This window comes from Cydia fagiglandana, chromosome 17 (genome assembly GCF_963556715.1).
Source record: "Cydia fagiglandana chromosome 17, ilCydFagi1.1, whole genome shotgun sequence".
Lineage (NCBI taxonomy): Eukaryota > Metazoa > Arthropoda > Insecta > Lepidoptera > Tortricidae > Cydia > Cydia fagiglandana.
Genome location: NC_085948.1, coordinates 8,943,665 through 8,958,009, shown reverse-complemented (window position 1 = coordinate 8,958,009; position 14,345 = coordinate 8,943,665). Strand labels below are relative to the sequence as shown.

At 37.4% G+C, this 14,345-nt stretch overlaps 2 protein-coding genes across 6 annotated transcripts in view; one reads left to right on the top strand and one right to left on the bottom strand.

Annotated features, from left to right (window-relative positions):
* The window catches only part of LOC134672385 (rap1 GTPase-activating protein 1), a 457,452-nt gene that overhangs the window by 133,255 nt on the left and 309,852 nt on the right, over positions 1 to 14,345 (bottom strand). For all 5 annotated transcript variants that reach the window (XM_063530251.1, XM_063530250.1, XM_063530253.1 and 2 more), the window contains exon 3: positions 2,750 to 2,891. In XM_063530251.1, coding sequence (XP_063386321.1) covers positions 2,750 to 2,891 — 142 coding nt within the window. The remainder of the gene's footprint in view (positions 1 to 2,749; positions 2,892 to 14,345) is intronic.
* Positions 5,199 to 12,881, top strand: LOC134672832 (uncharacterized). The gene is made up of 3 exons (XM_063530787.1): positions 5,199 to 5,242; positions 6,262 to 7,293; positions 12,773 to 12,881. The coding sequence occupies exons 1-2, from the start codon at positions 5,199 to 5,201 to the stop codon at positions 7,277 to 7,279; spliced, it is 1,062 nt and encodes a 353-aa protein (XP_063386857.1). The 3' UTR covers positions 7,280 to 7,293; positions 12,773 to 12,881.

Genomic DNA, 14,345 nt, shown 5'->3' with positions numbered 1-14,345 from the left:
TGCTGGTAATTGGCTATCACTAATCAGTATGCGTAGTAGCAGTACCTCTATCAATGCGTACATAAGACAGTTGATATAATACTTTTTATTGCACAGCTCAATAAAAGAAACGATACAAATCCCAATCCTAAGAGATGACATGCACAATCGGCTGTCTTAACGCTAAAGAGCGATCTCTTCCAGACAACCTTAAGTACATACTGTATTAACTGCAACTAATAATTAATCAACTAGAGACTGTGCAGAAAGAGAAGAGTCGTGAAATATACATTCTACGACTCTTCTCTTTCCGCACAGACTATGTGTATTGTGTAGTGATTGTAAAAATGGGTATTAATGCCAAACCCATAATCTTAATTTCACATAAGGAACAGAGATTAAGCGAAGTAAATATTTTAATACCTACGATTATACAAATAAAAAAAAGGTCATAGGAGCATATCGCCATTTACTTTTACATGGCAATAAAAACCAGGGTTGAGTTCAAATGTAAAAACCTACTTCGTTAAAAGTTTAAGCACTCGTAACCGCATTCGATAGTAAAATGAATAAAGTTATGCAATATTTTTAAGTGACTTTGTTTTCAAAAGTTTAAGTGTTACTACCTATATTCTTGTAGCATTACACGAGCAATTATTGTTTGTTTATTTATTTATTTATATATTTCGGGAATCTCGACTACGGCTCTAACGATTTCGATGAAATTAGCTATATGGGGGTTTCCGGGGGCGAAAAATCGATCTAGCTAGATCTTATCTCTGGGAAAACGTGCATTTTTGAGTATTTATGTGTTTTTCAAACAAATCTCGGTCTCCCAGACATTACATATTTAGTTAATCAAGTGCCTTAGTTAACTTGCACAGACTTTGAACTATCAAAATGTGGAAATAGAATAAATGTTACACACTAAGATTTCCATAAGAATTGGATATTTACGGTGGCATTTCCACACTTAGAGTCTTCAAAGTCTGTGCATAATTACCTTGGTTGGACTCTATCTAGAAACTGCATTAAGAATGCACCAAAAGTCGTTCTAAAAAGCAATTTCGGCCAGGTAGGCCCCCAACCGTGACGCCATGCTTGGCTTGCCACCCCGCATCCGCACTTGTCTTCTAAGTGTTAACGAACTTCTTGGTTGGTGACCCTTGAAATCGTTTGAAAGTAAATAGAAATGAGTTTACAGTTATATATATGTATATTGTGAACCTCTTGTTTTAATGCTTCCTTGTCCTTTTAAGAAACAGAAGGAAACACAGAAAATCTTAGCTCAGAACCTCAACGCGTGTAATATATGATGTACTTACATGTTTTTGTTAATAAATGTTTATATATTTATGCCATTTTAATAATGAAACTTATGGCATTGTCTTCAATTGATTATACAATAGGATTTGCTTGGGTTATTATATTCTGTTTTTAGTATTTGTTGTTATATAGCGGTAACAGAAATACCGATATCACGATTCATGAGATACAATACAGCCTGGTGACAGACAGACAGACAGACAAACAGCGGAGTCTTAGTAATAGGGTTCCGTTTTTACCCTTTGGGTACGGAACCCCAAAAAGAGAACAAAAGAAAATAAAATAAAATAATGCTAATGATCATAAATACGTCTTGTAAGTACCTACTTAAACCAATTTTAAGACGATTTGCTCTAAGTAGTTACGTCACGGGTTCAGACGAGAGAAGTCAATGAGATAACTGATTTGTATTTAGCCAGTCGACACCCACCTCAAAGTCGTGAGCAAATTAAGACTTAGATATTCTAGATGAAACTGACCCACCTACTTATTGTACTCTGTATCTTTAGGTATTTAAGTAAAAGTCAACATAATTTGAATATTTTCGGGTAGTTATAACATTAGTTGGTTAACCAACCAAATACAAAACCGCCTGGATCAGTCATTGAACGACCTGACGTTAACCTACATTATTTGATTAAGTATGTAATGTTTTCATCTACCCTCAACTGGCTTACGGAGCCATTTGAGGATGGATTTTGTTTACTTTTATTTAAATACCTAAAGATACAGACAGAGAAGAAGCGCTGGTGGCCTAGCGGTGAGAGCGTGCGACTTGCTGGCGAGTTCAAACCCCGGCTCGTACCAACGAGTTTTTCGGAACTTATGTACGAAATATCATTTGATATTTACCAGTCGCTTTTCGGTGAAGGAAAACATCGTAAGGAAACCGGACTAATCCCAATAAGGCCTAGTTTACCCTCTGTGTTGGAAGGTCAGATGGCAGTCGCTTTCGTAAAAATTAGTGCCTACGTCAAATCATGGGATTAGTAGTCTAGCGGACCCCAGGCTCTCATGAGCCGTGGCGAAATGCCGGAATAACGCGAGGAAGAAGAAGAAGACCTAAAGATACAGACTATAGCTATTCGGTATGTAACCTGACATCTACGAGTAGGTACACAAATATGTCATATTCATATCTGAAAGGACAGACGGACGGATAACGTAAGCTTAGTAGTAAACAAGGTTCCGATTGTCATCGCTCGCGTAATCCAATTTTTTTTCTAGTTTAATACAGAGATCGCAAAGAGCAAAAATTGCCTTCCAATGTGTACTCATCACATTTTACTTAATGAGAGAGTGAGACGGAATGACATTGGACCAAGATATTGAAGATGGAATATCACCCTTATCTACATTTTCAAAACAAATCGACGTTCCATTCAACTTATTAATAAGTTCTAAATAACCTCGTACCGTCGTACCCCTCTAAATAAAAGCTTACCTGAGAAAAGTACGGTGGCAGCACCGCCCTCTGGTCGTCCAAACGCGAACATTGCACTCGCTCTAGCAGTTCGAATAGTTCGTGTTGAGCGCGAGCGCCCCCTGTCGTCGTCGAGCTCCATGGCGCCGCCACGTGCTGCCGCCTGTTGGCAAGTAGAGGAACCCGTTAGTCAAGATTGTAGTGAAGCGTAGCGTACCACGGTAGCGGTACGGAAAAGCGTCAATAGGTGGCGTTGTAGTCATGTTGGGTTGGTAGTTTACAACTTTGACGTTAGATGGCAACACGAAAATCCTCGTAATAAAATTTAGCAATTGCAGTACAGTTAATCTAACTACGAGGGGCAAACTGAAAGTGTTTAGAATAGAAAAAGCTGAAGTAATTAGGACGTTACTCTTTATTTTAATGCGTGCTTTATCTCTTTCTGACCACGCGTACAAATTTTCATTAGGATAGGATTACCCTGAAGCGCACACAGCTCATTCTTCCAATGCCTTTTTTGTATGGCGATTTTAGGTCCTCGGAGGTTTTGTATGAAATTTATGAGGTACCCATCGGGATTCTAGCTTTTTTGACACAAAATAATTTAAGCAAGATTTTTTTAACAGTGTCATATGAATACTGAGGGATATCAAAAACTACTGATGTACCATTTTTTGCCAGTATTTTTTATTTATCGCACAACTGTGCTTTTGACGTCACTCTTGAATGACATGCTTCTCTATGATCATCCGTTGAATAACTACAAAAGCGATTAAATGTGTAATTTAAAAAATAAACAGACGTACAAGAACTAGGCTTCATTATGAAACTATAACTGAAGCCTACTGTAACTCTGTTGTTGGCTGAGCCCACAATGAAAATCGTTATAAATAGTAATACGAAAAAATTCTTAGGTCGAAATTGGAATAACGCTCGACGTACAATTTCCAAATTGCCATCAATCCTGAAACACAGATAACGACCAAATTGCATATACCTCAAAAAAAGTATAAAGAGTTATATTTTCATAAATAATATGCCTCTTTTTGTTATATGATCTCTAAGTAGCCTTTTCTAAGAACTTTCAGAGTTGCCTACGTACTATTATTTAGGTAAAATTGTTAATCAAAAACCGGGCAAGTGCGAGTCGGACTCGCGCACGAAGGGTTCCGTAACCAACACCAAGAACCAAAACATACATGTTTTTTTTTGCATTATGGTACAGAAGGGTACCATAATGCAAAAAAAACAAAAAAAAAGCAAAAAAAAAAACGGTCACCCATCCAAGTACTGACCACTCCCGACGTTGCTTAACTTTGGTCAAAAATCACGTTTGTTGTATGGGAGCCCCATTTAAATCTGTATTTTATTCTGTTTTTAGTATTTGTTGTTATAGCGGCAACAGAAATACATCATCTGTGAAAATTTCAACTGTCTAGCTATCACGGTTCGTGAGATACAGCCTGGTGACAGACGGACGGACGGACGGACGGACGGACGGACGGACGGACGGACGGACGGACGGACGGACGGACGGACAGCGAAGTCTTAGTATAGGGTCCCGTTTTACCCTTTGGGTACGGAACCCTAAAAAGCCAAATTAATTAGGGACATACACATAAGTTTGCATTTATAATTATAACCTAATTTCGTAGTTAAATTTAATGTTGTTATTCTACAAAATAGTACAGTGAATAAGGAAAGAAATCACTACCTAAATGACATAATATTATATCACAATACTCACAATGTAAAATACCTACGTAAACTATACGGCTATGTATAAAATATAAAATGCATTTTATTTACTTATTTTTTTCAAAGTTTACAGGGGCACAATGTACCTGCATAGTCGCCTCTCGATAATATTATTTCCTCCAAGTTTTCTGTTTGCTATTCAAACCGCTACAAATACTTCACAGTATAATCTGAACCTGTATAACCTGTAGTTCTTACGAATGCAAGGGTCATGTTATGCTAGAAACTTGCTCTTGCTTCATAAATAAGTAAAAAAGTGTTTTATGAATAGAACTGAGCCGTAAAGACCGTAAGAAGCACAATAGGCCTCGTTACTGGACACTGTACAAGTCCAGATGAAGCTTTTATATTTATTTTCCTAAAAGAATTCTTATTTTTTGTTCTGAAGTTGATTGCGACATTTGCGACGTGTCAGGTGTTTTTTTTTCCAATTACAGAATGTAGTAGGTACTTACAGCAAGTACTTTCTAGAAAGACAGGATCTATCTAATATGTGATCTCAAAAGGGAAAGAGAAAAGACGTCAAACATCAATTGATCGAACGTTGTATGGTTGGTTAACCAGTTGATTCAAAGCATCGAATTTGGATAGAAAGCTTGGTCTATCCGTAAGGTAAACGTACTAGTGCTCAACATTCTAATGCCCAATAGATGACACCTTGCGACAGCAAGCAGAGGTGACAACCTCTAGTAACAATGACTAAAGTTTCAAGATGGCATGTACCTACTGGGACCGCGTCGAGCACCAGTACCTTAAGTACTACGATTTGTCCAAAAAAATAACGGCTACTTCATTCAACAAAAGTAGAAATTCACAATAAAATTCTGAATCAAACTAATAAACAACCGGCACGCGTTTATCAAGTCGAACAATACTCCAATTGCAGCCATTTAACGGCATGGGATGAAAATATTTTACAAAATCAAAAAAACTTAATGGGTTGTAATCAACAAAACATATAAAACCGGTTTTCAACTCGATAACTATGGAAATTGTAAACAAAAACTCGTGACCCTATCGACCGGACACTAGATGCATAAAATTTGCACAATTGTGACGTGCTTACGGAAAAGGGTCTTTAGTGCGATATGCGCTTGGGTCGACAAGCTTCATTTTTGTATTCAAATATTGTTAATAATGTCATTAATGACGTAAGCGCTAGCCGCAATAAAACTTATTATACTTCGTGTATCAATCGAGGATGATATCTTCAATATTACAAGCAGCAGTACGAGGAATCGTACCATCTTCGTCACACATTCAGAGTTATAATAACCTAAAAAGAAATCCCTAGTGCCGTCTCGCTCACTCTCCTACGATCAGATCCAGGACCGCGCGGCCGCCAGCCCGGGGTTCTCATTACGTTATTTTGTGCCATCCGAGTCACACTTAATTTCTTCGTATAAATAAATTAAGTAAAGTAGTGCCAAGTGATTTCAGTGATTACCTAATTAGAATAAAGTGAGGGGATCGAACATAGACCTAGGTTCTCCACTAAATGTGTTGAGGCAATTAAGAATCATGCTCCATATATATTTACTATATATGTCGAGGACAAATTTGGTATAGCTGTATTCTCCACTTTAATAGTGTAGATACTACTTTTTGGCTCCACGTAAAGCGTGTCGAGGATTTTTGCATTTAAGTATTTCCATTCAGCCCCACTTAAAGAGTGACGAGGCACATATCTACACCATTACCTATTTTTTTAGGAGATGAAATCATAGATTTAGAAGAAGTCGGCCCCTATTCTCAGCCTACCCTCATTGAATTAGACTACGACGGTACCGACGCGCCGCCGCCACAGAGCGCGCAGCCTGCGCCCCCCGCGCCGCGCGCGCCCCCGTGCCGCCCGAGCCCCACGCGCCGCCCGCGACCGCGGAGCGTGTACCGTCCGCGCAACCTGCGCCGCCCGCGCCGTTCGCATCTTTTGGGCCGACCGTACCCGTACAGTCCGCGCCACGCGCCCCGCTGGAAGCGTTCACCGAGTCTACGCCTCGTCCTGCGCCGCCCGTGACGATTGCGTCGTCTGTACCGGCTGATTCACTCGCACCAACTGCGCCTTGTGCGCCACCTAACGTGATGTATAACTCAAATTATTTTCCTAGCACATCGAAGCCGAATACGGACGAGGTTTCTACGGATGAGTGTGTACCGTCATTAGATCCGGAAATTCTTCAATTGCTTGGTGATGATCCTACCACTGAGAAAAAATACGGTGCTGAATTGCATAAAGATATTGTCTCAAGATGGGCCCATATTTATTCAAATGGCTTGCCTAAAGAGGTCCAATTGGAGCTTATAAAGAATTATTTACCGCCTAAAAACTGTCCTAACATGGCTGCCCCTAAACTTAATCTCGAAATTAAAGCAGCACTCTCAGAAATAAATCTCAAAAAAGATTTATATAGTCAGAGTAAGCAAAATCAGCTTTCTACCAGTCTCGCTGCTTTAGGACAAGTTCTCAATTGGGCCCTTTTATCAAACAATAATATGCCCCAAGACATAATAAAAGCTTTAGGTGATGCCGGAAGGCTAATATGTGACAGTCACCATAGAGAATCCCTGTCGCGCCGTTACGCGATATTGAATACTTACAGGCCGCCTACAACACAGTTTCAGCGAGGAGCTTTAAACTCGAGGGGGGCGCCGCCGCGCATACCAGCAGCGACCGAGCCGCGGCCGACCCCCGCGCCCCGCAGGCCGCAGCGGGATCGCCGCCCGGAAGCACCGACGAGGGGTCGCCGCTACAACAACTATGCGCGGCACCACCAGCGCTCGAGCAGGCGTTAACAGAGGTTTCCCAGGTATCTATCGCTGGCCGTTTAAGGTGAAGGGGTGGGCAAAACAGTAAAAAAGAGGTGTCTTTGTCGAAATCATTTGGTCGTATTATGGCATTTGGTGGTCTGGAAAGTGATTATTCCGGTCGAATATACACTCAAGTGTTGGATTATGTAATCGTTATGTGTCTGTGTGTTATAATGAAGTCTAGAAAGTACATTTGAAAACTAGTTTTGATAAATACTTATATGCATTTTATTCCATCCGGACAGAATTTTACGACTGCAAATTTTTTTGACTTACTTGTAAGACCTTTCTCTTTTTTTTCAAATAGCAGTTTTCTTCAAAATAGTTGTAATATGGGCTGTAGACCCAAAACCACCTAGTGCCTACGAAATCGTCGTACTTACTCGTCGGACTACGATTGCTCTGTCATATTGCGCAGGCGCTTTTGTAGCGTAAGGATAAAATTATTACACGAATCTATACTATGACATAGAATTGGGTATACTTTTTTAAAGAAAAATCTAATATAATGCGTCAATTATTCTAAAAAAAAATTAAAAATGATCTAAATTAATTTAGTAATTACGTGGATTTGAACATACTTTGGTTTTTAAAATTGTTAGATTCTAGATAAAGCATTTGTACAAAGAAAGAAAGCGACGTTGCATGTTCGTGCATTGTTCCAAATCGCCACGAGCGCTTTGCGTTGTTGCCAGACTGGTTCGTTGTCTGCATCATTAGGTTGAGAAAACTTGTCAGTCAATCTTGCTCAGTGTTGCCAACTTGGCATAAATGATGCCAGATCTGGCATTAAATTTTCCATTTAGCATCTGGCATATTTTTTAGCATAATTTAGTCTAAGCCAAGTTTGCACCAACTTGGCAGCAACAATATGTGCCATCGCCTTATGTGATTCATATTTTCATATGAATTTTGACTTTTGTGTACGGATGGTCAACGGACTATATCAAGTTGGTCAAACAGATCCTGTCAGTAGAAAAAGGCGGTAAATTTGAAAAAAGTATGTGTTTTAAGTGTCTAATTTCAAGTGATATTTTAGATTTTTTTAGCATAGGTGTTTCAAAAATCTTTGGCATTATTTTGGCATAATCTAGACATTAGTCTAGCATTTTTTCAAAATCGGAGTTGGCAACACTGATCTTGCTTGCCATTATTTGTTGTCTTGCGTTCCACGACCCACGACCCACGACGATTCAGTATTGTTTTATTCCTGTTACTTGTTATAATTCGTTGTTATTTGTTATTGAACTTAGTGTTTTGTGTGGTGCAAGTTGTTTCGTACTAACGTACGTGTGCGTACGTACTTTTTATTTGAAAATCCCTTAGAAAAGGACACAAGAAAGGACGAATACCTATCTAGTGCATCAGTGAGGTTGTTTGAAGCGAAAACGTATACATATAAGCAAACATGCTCTGAAATGTCGTTACGAAGCCGCTGCACAGTAAGTACCTACCGACAATAACATACTTTTACCCCTCTTGACATGGATCCGTGCGTGAGAATATTGTTTTTATTATCAAAGTTACTTTCAATGATCAGTTTTACAGGCCGCATACGAGGGGCTTAGTCTAGCAGGCCATGTTTCATAGAATTAGGTAGATCAAAAAAAGTCTGCTGCGATTTTGATAGCAAGTGTTATTTATACGTCAAATTTTCATAGAATTTTGACGTTTACTGAGCAATAACTAGGTACAAAAGAATAATTTCCTTATGTATTGCCTAACAAAATAAAAATTCAATTGCATGGAATCTTTATAGTATAGTTCAACTATACCTGAACCGTAAGTTTTATTTGGTCAGCAGTTCAAAATTAGAGTAAGGCAGATACAGAGTACAGGCTGACTGCAATTTGTATGGGAACTGCACGCCAAATGCAATGTCAGCATGCAGTTTCCATACAAGTTGCAGTTGGGTTGCAGTCCATCTGTACTGGCCCTAAGCAGCTCGTTTTAAGTAATTACAAGTAAATAATTTTGTGAAATAGGTCCTGTGTCTGGTGGCTATGTAAATAACTTTGGTCCCTATATATCTGTAATTTAACTGAGTTTACTTGTTTTAAGCAGGAAATTGTAAATAAGTCAAATTACAAACATTTTTTGGCTCAGAGTCATACATGGAGTCGGATACATAATGGAGCATGATGGTTAGGTACTTGTTTGATTACAGCTTGTTTATATTTATCATTGTTACAGATTTTCTTCTGCTCATGTAGATAATTCGAGTGATGACACTGAAGGCAATGATTTTAATATAACACATGAAAATATACCTACTGGCCCTGAACGGTAAGTAAAGATTTATTACTTGGGTTCAAAACATTGACATATATCTAAAGACGGGCGATAATAATTGGGCCAGTACAGCGGTGTCAATGTCACGAGTGAGCCAATCTTGCAGTCTAACGCCACAACGCGATTGGTTAGACTACATGTTTGGTCCTGAATTTGTGAGTGACACCGCTGAACTAGCACCATTTTTAGTGTAGTGCCCATAAGGGTCTTTAGATATATTTCAATGCTTCAAAATAAGTGAACAATTGCATCCCAACAAAAACATAACTGTGAAATGAAAGCCAAGTTCAATATTAAAAATATGACTGTGTGGTTTTTAACTTGCTGACAAAAGAATTGAGATCTATATGGGTGCCAAGTTCTGTGCTGTATAGAAAATCCTGAAATTATAAAGGATTTGACTTGGCTAGTTTTTATCAACAAAACAAATTTTAGAAAAGTGACATAGTCTCTTTAGCCTATATGTAAAAAGTAGTTTTAATTAATTTGTTGCTTTTTTATTAATAATTTTCTATAATTTCAGTGGCCATGAAACAAAATATGGCAGGAGGATAGTAAATGTGGACCAGTTCTTTGACAAGTTGCAAGAAATATCATCTCATGACCCTCTCAATTGCGGATTAAAATCAGTTCAGATCATGGGTGAAAACATACCACCGCCCCGCTGTCGTCGTCGAAATAAATAAACGATGAAAACTGTTTTATTTGTATTATTCCAAATATAACATAATAGTGTTCAAAATTACACAAAGCAAACCGAGATGTTGGTTTTTATTTTAATGGTTCTGCTAGGTAATGCAAAAATTTAATTAATAAATATTTTTCGCTTACACCTACAGGGCGGAAAAAATTATGGGCCCTGAAGGGAATCTACCTTGAAACTTTGAGATAGCTCAATTTACAATTAGTACCTATGGAAAATTTAAAATAAAAAAACTGAATGCAAAGATGTTCACGTAAAATATTTTTAAGGTAGTTGTTTTCCAGGGCCCATAGATTTTTTCTACCGTGTAAGAGTTAGACCAAGGGAAGTCTGCAACGATTTTGATAGCATATGTACGCAGAGCAAGTGTTATTTATACGTCATAATTTATTTCATAAAAGTTTGACGTCTAAAATAACATTGCACTGCGTGTGCTCGGTGTGCTATCAAAATCGTTGCAGACTTATCTTGGTCTAACTCTAGTTAGTTGTTAGATCAGCAGTCAATGTGGAACAACCAATTTTTTTTCTTTAATAATTATATTATTTTATCTGTATAAGCGCCATCTGTTGAAAACCGCGCAACTGTTCAACAATGCGCTATGGATCTTAACTCTTGAATAAGTACAGAGATGGCGCGCAAATCAATGCTAATCGATACAGACATCCAAGGGCACTTGCTTTACTCTACACCTTAAAGTATTTCTATCATAAATGGCGTGAAATCACTAATGATCATACTATTTTAAATTGGATTAAAGGATATAAAATTCCTTTTATAAACAGACCAGTTCAAATTGTACAACCCACAAACAGTATTTGTCATGGTCATAAGCAGGCTGAAATTATTGATAGTTGTATATTAGAACTCTTGGATGCAAATTATGTATCACCGTGTACACCGTGTGAAGGGCAATTCGTTTCGCCTATTTTTACTGTGCCTAAACCTAACGGTAAGCACCGATTCATATTAAATCTAAAACAACTTAACAAATATGTCAAAGTTCAACACTTTAAAATGGAAGATTATAGAACCGCACTTAAATTGCTAAATTATAACTGTTTCTTATCAACAATCGATTTGACAGACGCTTACTTCCTAATACCCATAGATGAAAATGACCGAAAGTTGTTGCGTTTTCAATGGAATAATAAAATGTATGAGTTTAATGTACTCCCGTTCGGTTTGTGCACAGCTCCCTATGTTTTTACGAAAATATTAAAACCGGTATTGGGATATTTACGCTCGTCAGGCCATTTATCAGTAAATTATTTAGATGATTTTTTGTGCATAGGGAGATCATATGATGAATGCTTATCAAACGTTCAAAACACATGTAGTTTTTTAGAATCACTAGGATTCGTCATTAACTTTTCTAAAAGCATAATGATACCAAATAATATTTGTAAATTCTTAGGATTTGTTTTTAACACTACAAACATGACGATTTCTTTACCAAATGAAAAAAAGCAACGTATTAAGTCTCAAACTATAGAAATTATGCGAAAAAATAAATGTACAGTTCGATATTTCGCTGAATTTCTAGGACTTTTGACCTCGGCATGCCCAGCTGTTAGTTATGGTTGGATGTATACGAAATTGTTTGAACGAGAGAAATTTTTAGCTCTTGGCGATTCATTAAATTATAACAAGAGAATGATAATACCAAATAATATAAAACAAGATTTAGTATGGTGGAAAGATAATATAGAATCGTCATTTTCACCTATTCGAAAAAATAACTATTTACTTGAAATTTTCAGTGATGCATCAAACACTGGCTGGGGTGTGGCATGCAGTGGTCAAAGTACAAGTGGTAATTGGTCAAATTCACAAATAAAATTACACATAAACACGCTAGAACTGTTGGCCGCATATTATGGTCTAAGAATTTTTACTGCAGGTCTACGAAATTGTAATATATTGTTGAGGATAGATAACACAACTGCCATATGCTATATTAACCGCATGGGTGGTGTTCAACACCCTCATTTAAATGAAATCGCAAGAAAAATCTGGCAGTTGTGTGAAAGCTTAAATATTTATGTTTTTGCATCCTACATTCGATCTGGCGATAATACAGTAGCGGATAGGGAATCTCGTCGAATTAATATAGATACTGAATGGGAAGTTTCAAATGAAGTATTCACTCAAATTGTAGACGTACTAGGTATCCCAACTTTTGACCTATTTGCAAGTGCACAAAATTACAAATGTGAAAGATATGCTTCATGGAAACTCGATCCGTATGCTGAAATAGTTGATGCATTTACTTTCAGTTGGCAGGGTCTTTACTTTTACGCGTTCCCTCCTTTCAGCCTTATAACACGAGTTTTAGAAAAAATTATATTAGACAAAGCAATCGGTATTGTAGTAATACCTTACTGGCCATCACAACCTTGGTTTCCCTTGTGGTCCAGGCTTGTTGTTTCAGAAAAAATGTTTTTCGGGCCTGATATGTTTTTGTTACGCTCTCCTTTCAGAGTCTGTCATCCGCTTCATGCGAGCCTTACCCTGGTGGCAGCGAAATTATCAGGCAATCTATGATCAAGCGTGGCGTTCCACAAGCCTCCTTAGAAATAATGATGGCCTCTTTTGCAAAAAGCACATTAAATCAATACAGTAGTTCGATTAAATCTTGGTGGTATTTTTGTAAACATAACAACGTTGATTTATATAAAGCTGATTGTACTGACATCATAACATTCTTAACTATAAAATTTAATGAAGGCGCTAGTTATAGTAGTTTAAATACACATAGGTCCGCCTTGTCGATTCTATTAGGTTCAAATGCTACTTTAAATGATACTATATGTCGTTTCATTAAAGGTGTATTTAGATTAAACCCACCCAGTCCTAAATATCAATCGACGTGGGATACAAATATTGTATTAAACTATCTATCGAATATGTATCCATATAGAAATATATCACTTGCTGATTTGACCTATAAGACCTGCACTCTTCTAGCTATAGCGTCTGCTCAAAGAATGCAAACTATAAGTTTAATTAACCTTAAAAATATATCAATACAAAATGATGCGATTATTATAAAAATATCTGATTTAATTAAAACATCGAGGCCCGGAACCTACCAACCACTTATCAGATTACCTTTTATTTTGGAAAAGCCCAGTGTATGTCCGGCTTTAGCGCTTCAAAATTATATAGATAAAACTAGAGCTTTACGACCAAATAATTGTGAAGGAAATCTGTTTATCAGCATACGAAAGCCTCATAAAAAGGTATGTTCACAAACGTTAGCACATTGGGTAAAAAATGTATTACAAAATAGTGGTATTGATATAACATTATTTGGAGCTCACAGTACTCGTGCAGCATCTACATCTGCTGCTCACAGCTCCGGAGTTAACCTGGAAGTGGTTCGTAAGGCTGCGGGCTGGAGCGATACTTCTAATGTTTTCCTTAAATATTACTGTCGGGAAGCGGTACATACCGATAAAGACCAATTTGTTAATGCTATATTTAGGCGCAATCTGGATGAAAACTAGATAAATTACTTTTATTTTATTAAGTTTATTAACTTAAGAGAGCGATAAATGTATCTTTATACTAGTTACTACAATCCGTTGATAAGATTGTGTATAAGAACCTGATTAAACTTAGTACCAATTGTTGTTACTTACACTTTAATTAATATGATTATATTTAATTGTTTTTTCCGACATTTTAGTTTATTTTCTCATTTGATATTACACTCTAAACATCTGCTTGTAATATTGAAGATATCATCCTCGATTGATACACGAAGTATAATTAATAATCAAACGAACTTACCTGTGAAGTTTGATTCCAATTATACGAGTGTATCAATCGAGGATGATATCAACTCCCCATCCCGCCCATTACCCCTGAAAATAAAACTAAAATAGTCTCCGTGTCTAGCACAAAATACAATAAAGATTACTCTAAAAAATGAGAACCCCGGGCTGGCGGCCGCGCGGTCCTGGATCTGATCGTAGGAGAGTGAGCGAGACGGCACTAGGGATTTCTTTTTAGGTTATTATAACTCTGAATGTGTGACGAAGATGGTAC

Bases quoted from the DNA above. Each gene is read 5' to 3' on its own strand.
- LOC134672832 (XM_063530787.1), top strand. From the start codon at position 5,199: ATGGCATGTACCTACTGGGACCGCGTCGAGCACCAGTACCTTAA. The intron at 5,243-6,261 runs GTACTACGATTT...TCATTGAATTAG, and splicing joins GTCGAGCACCAGTACCTTAA to ACTACGACGGTACCGACGCG.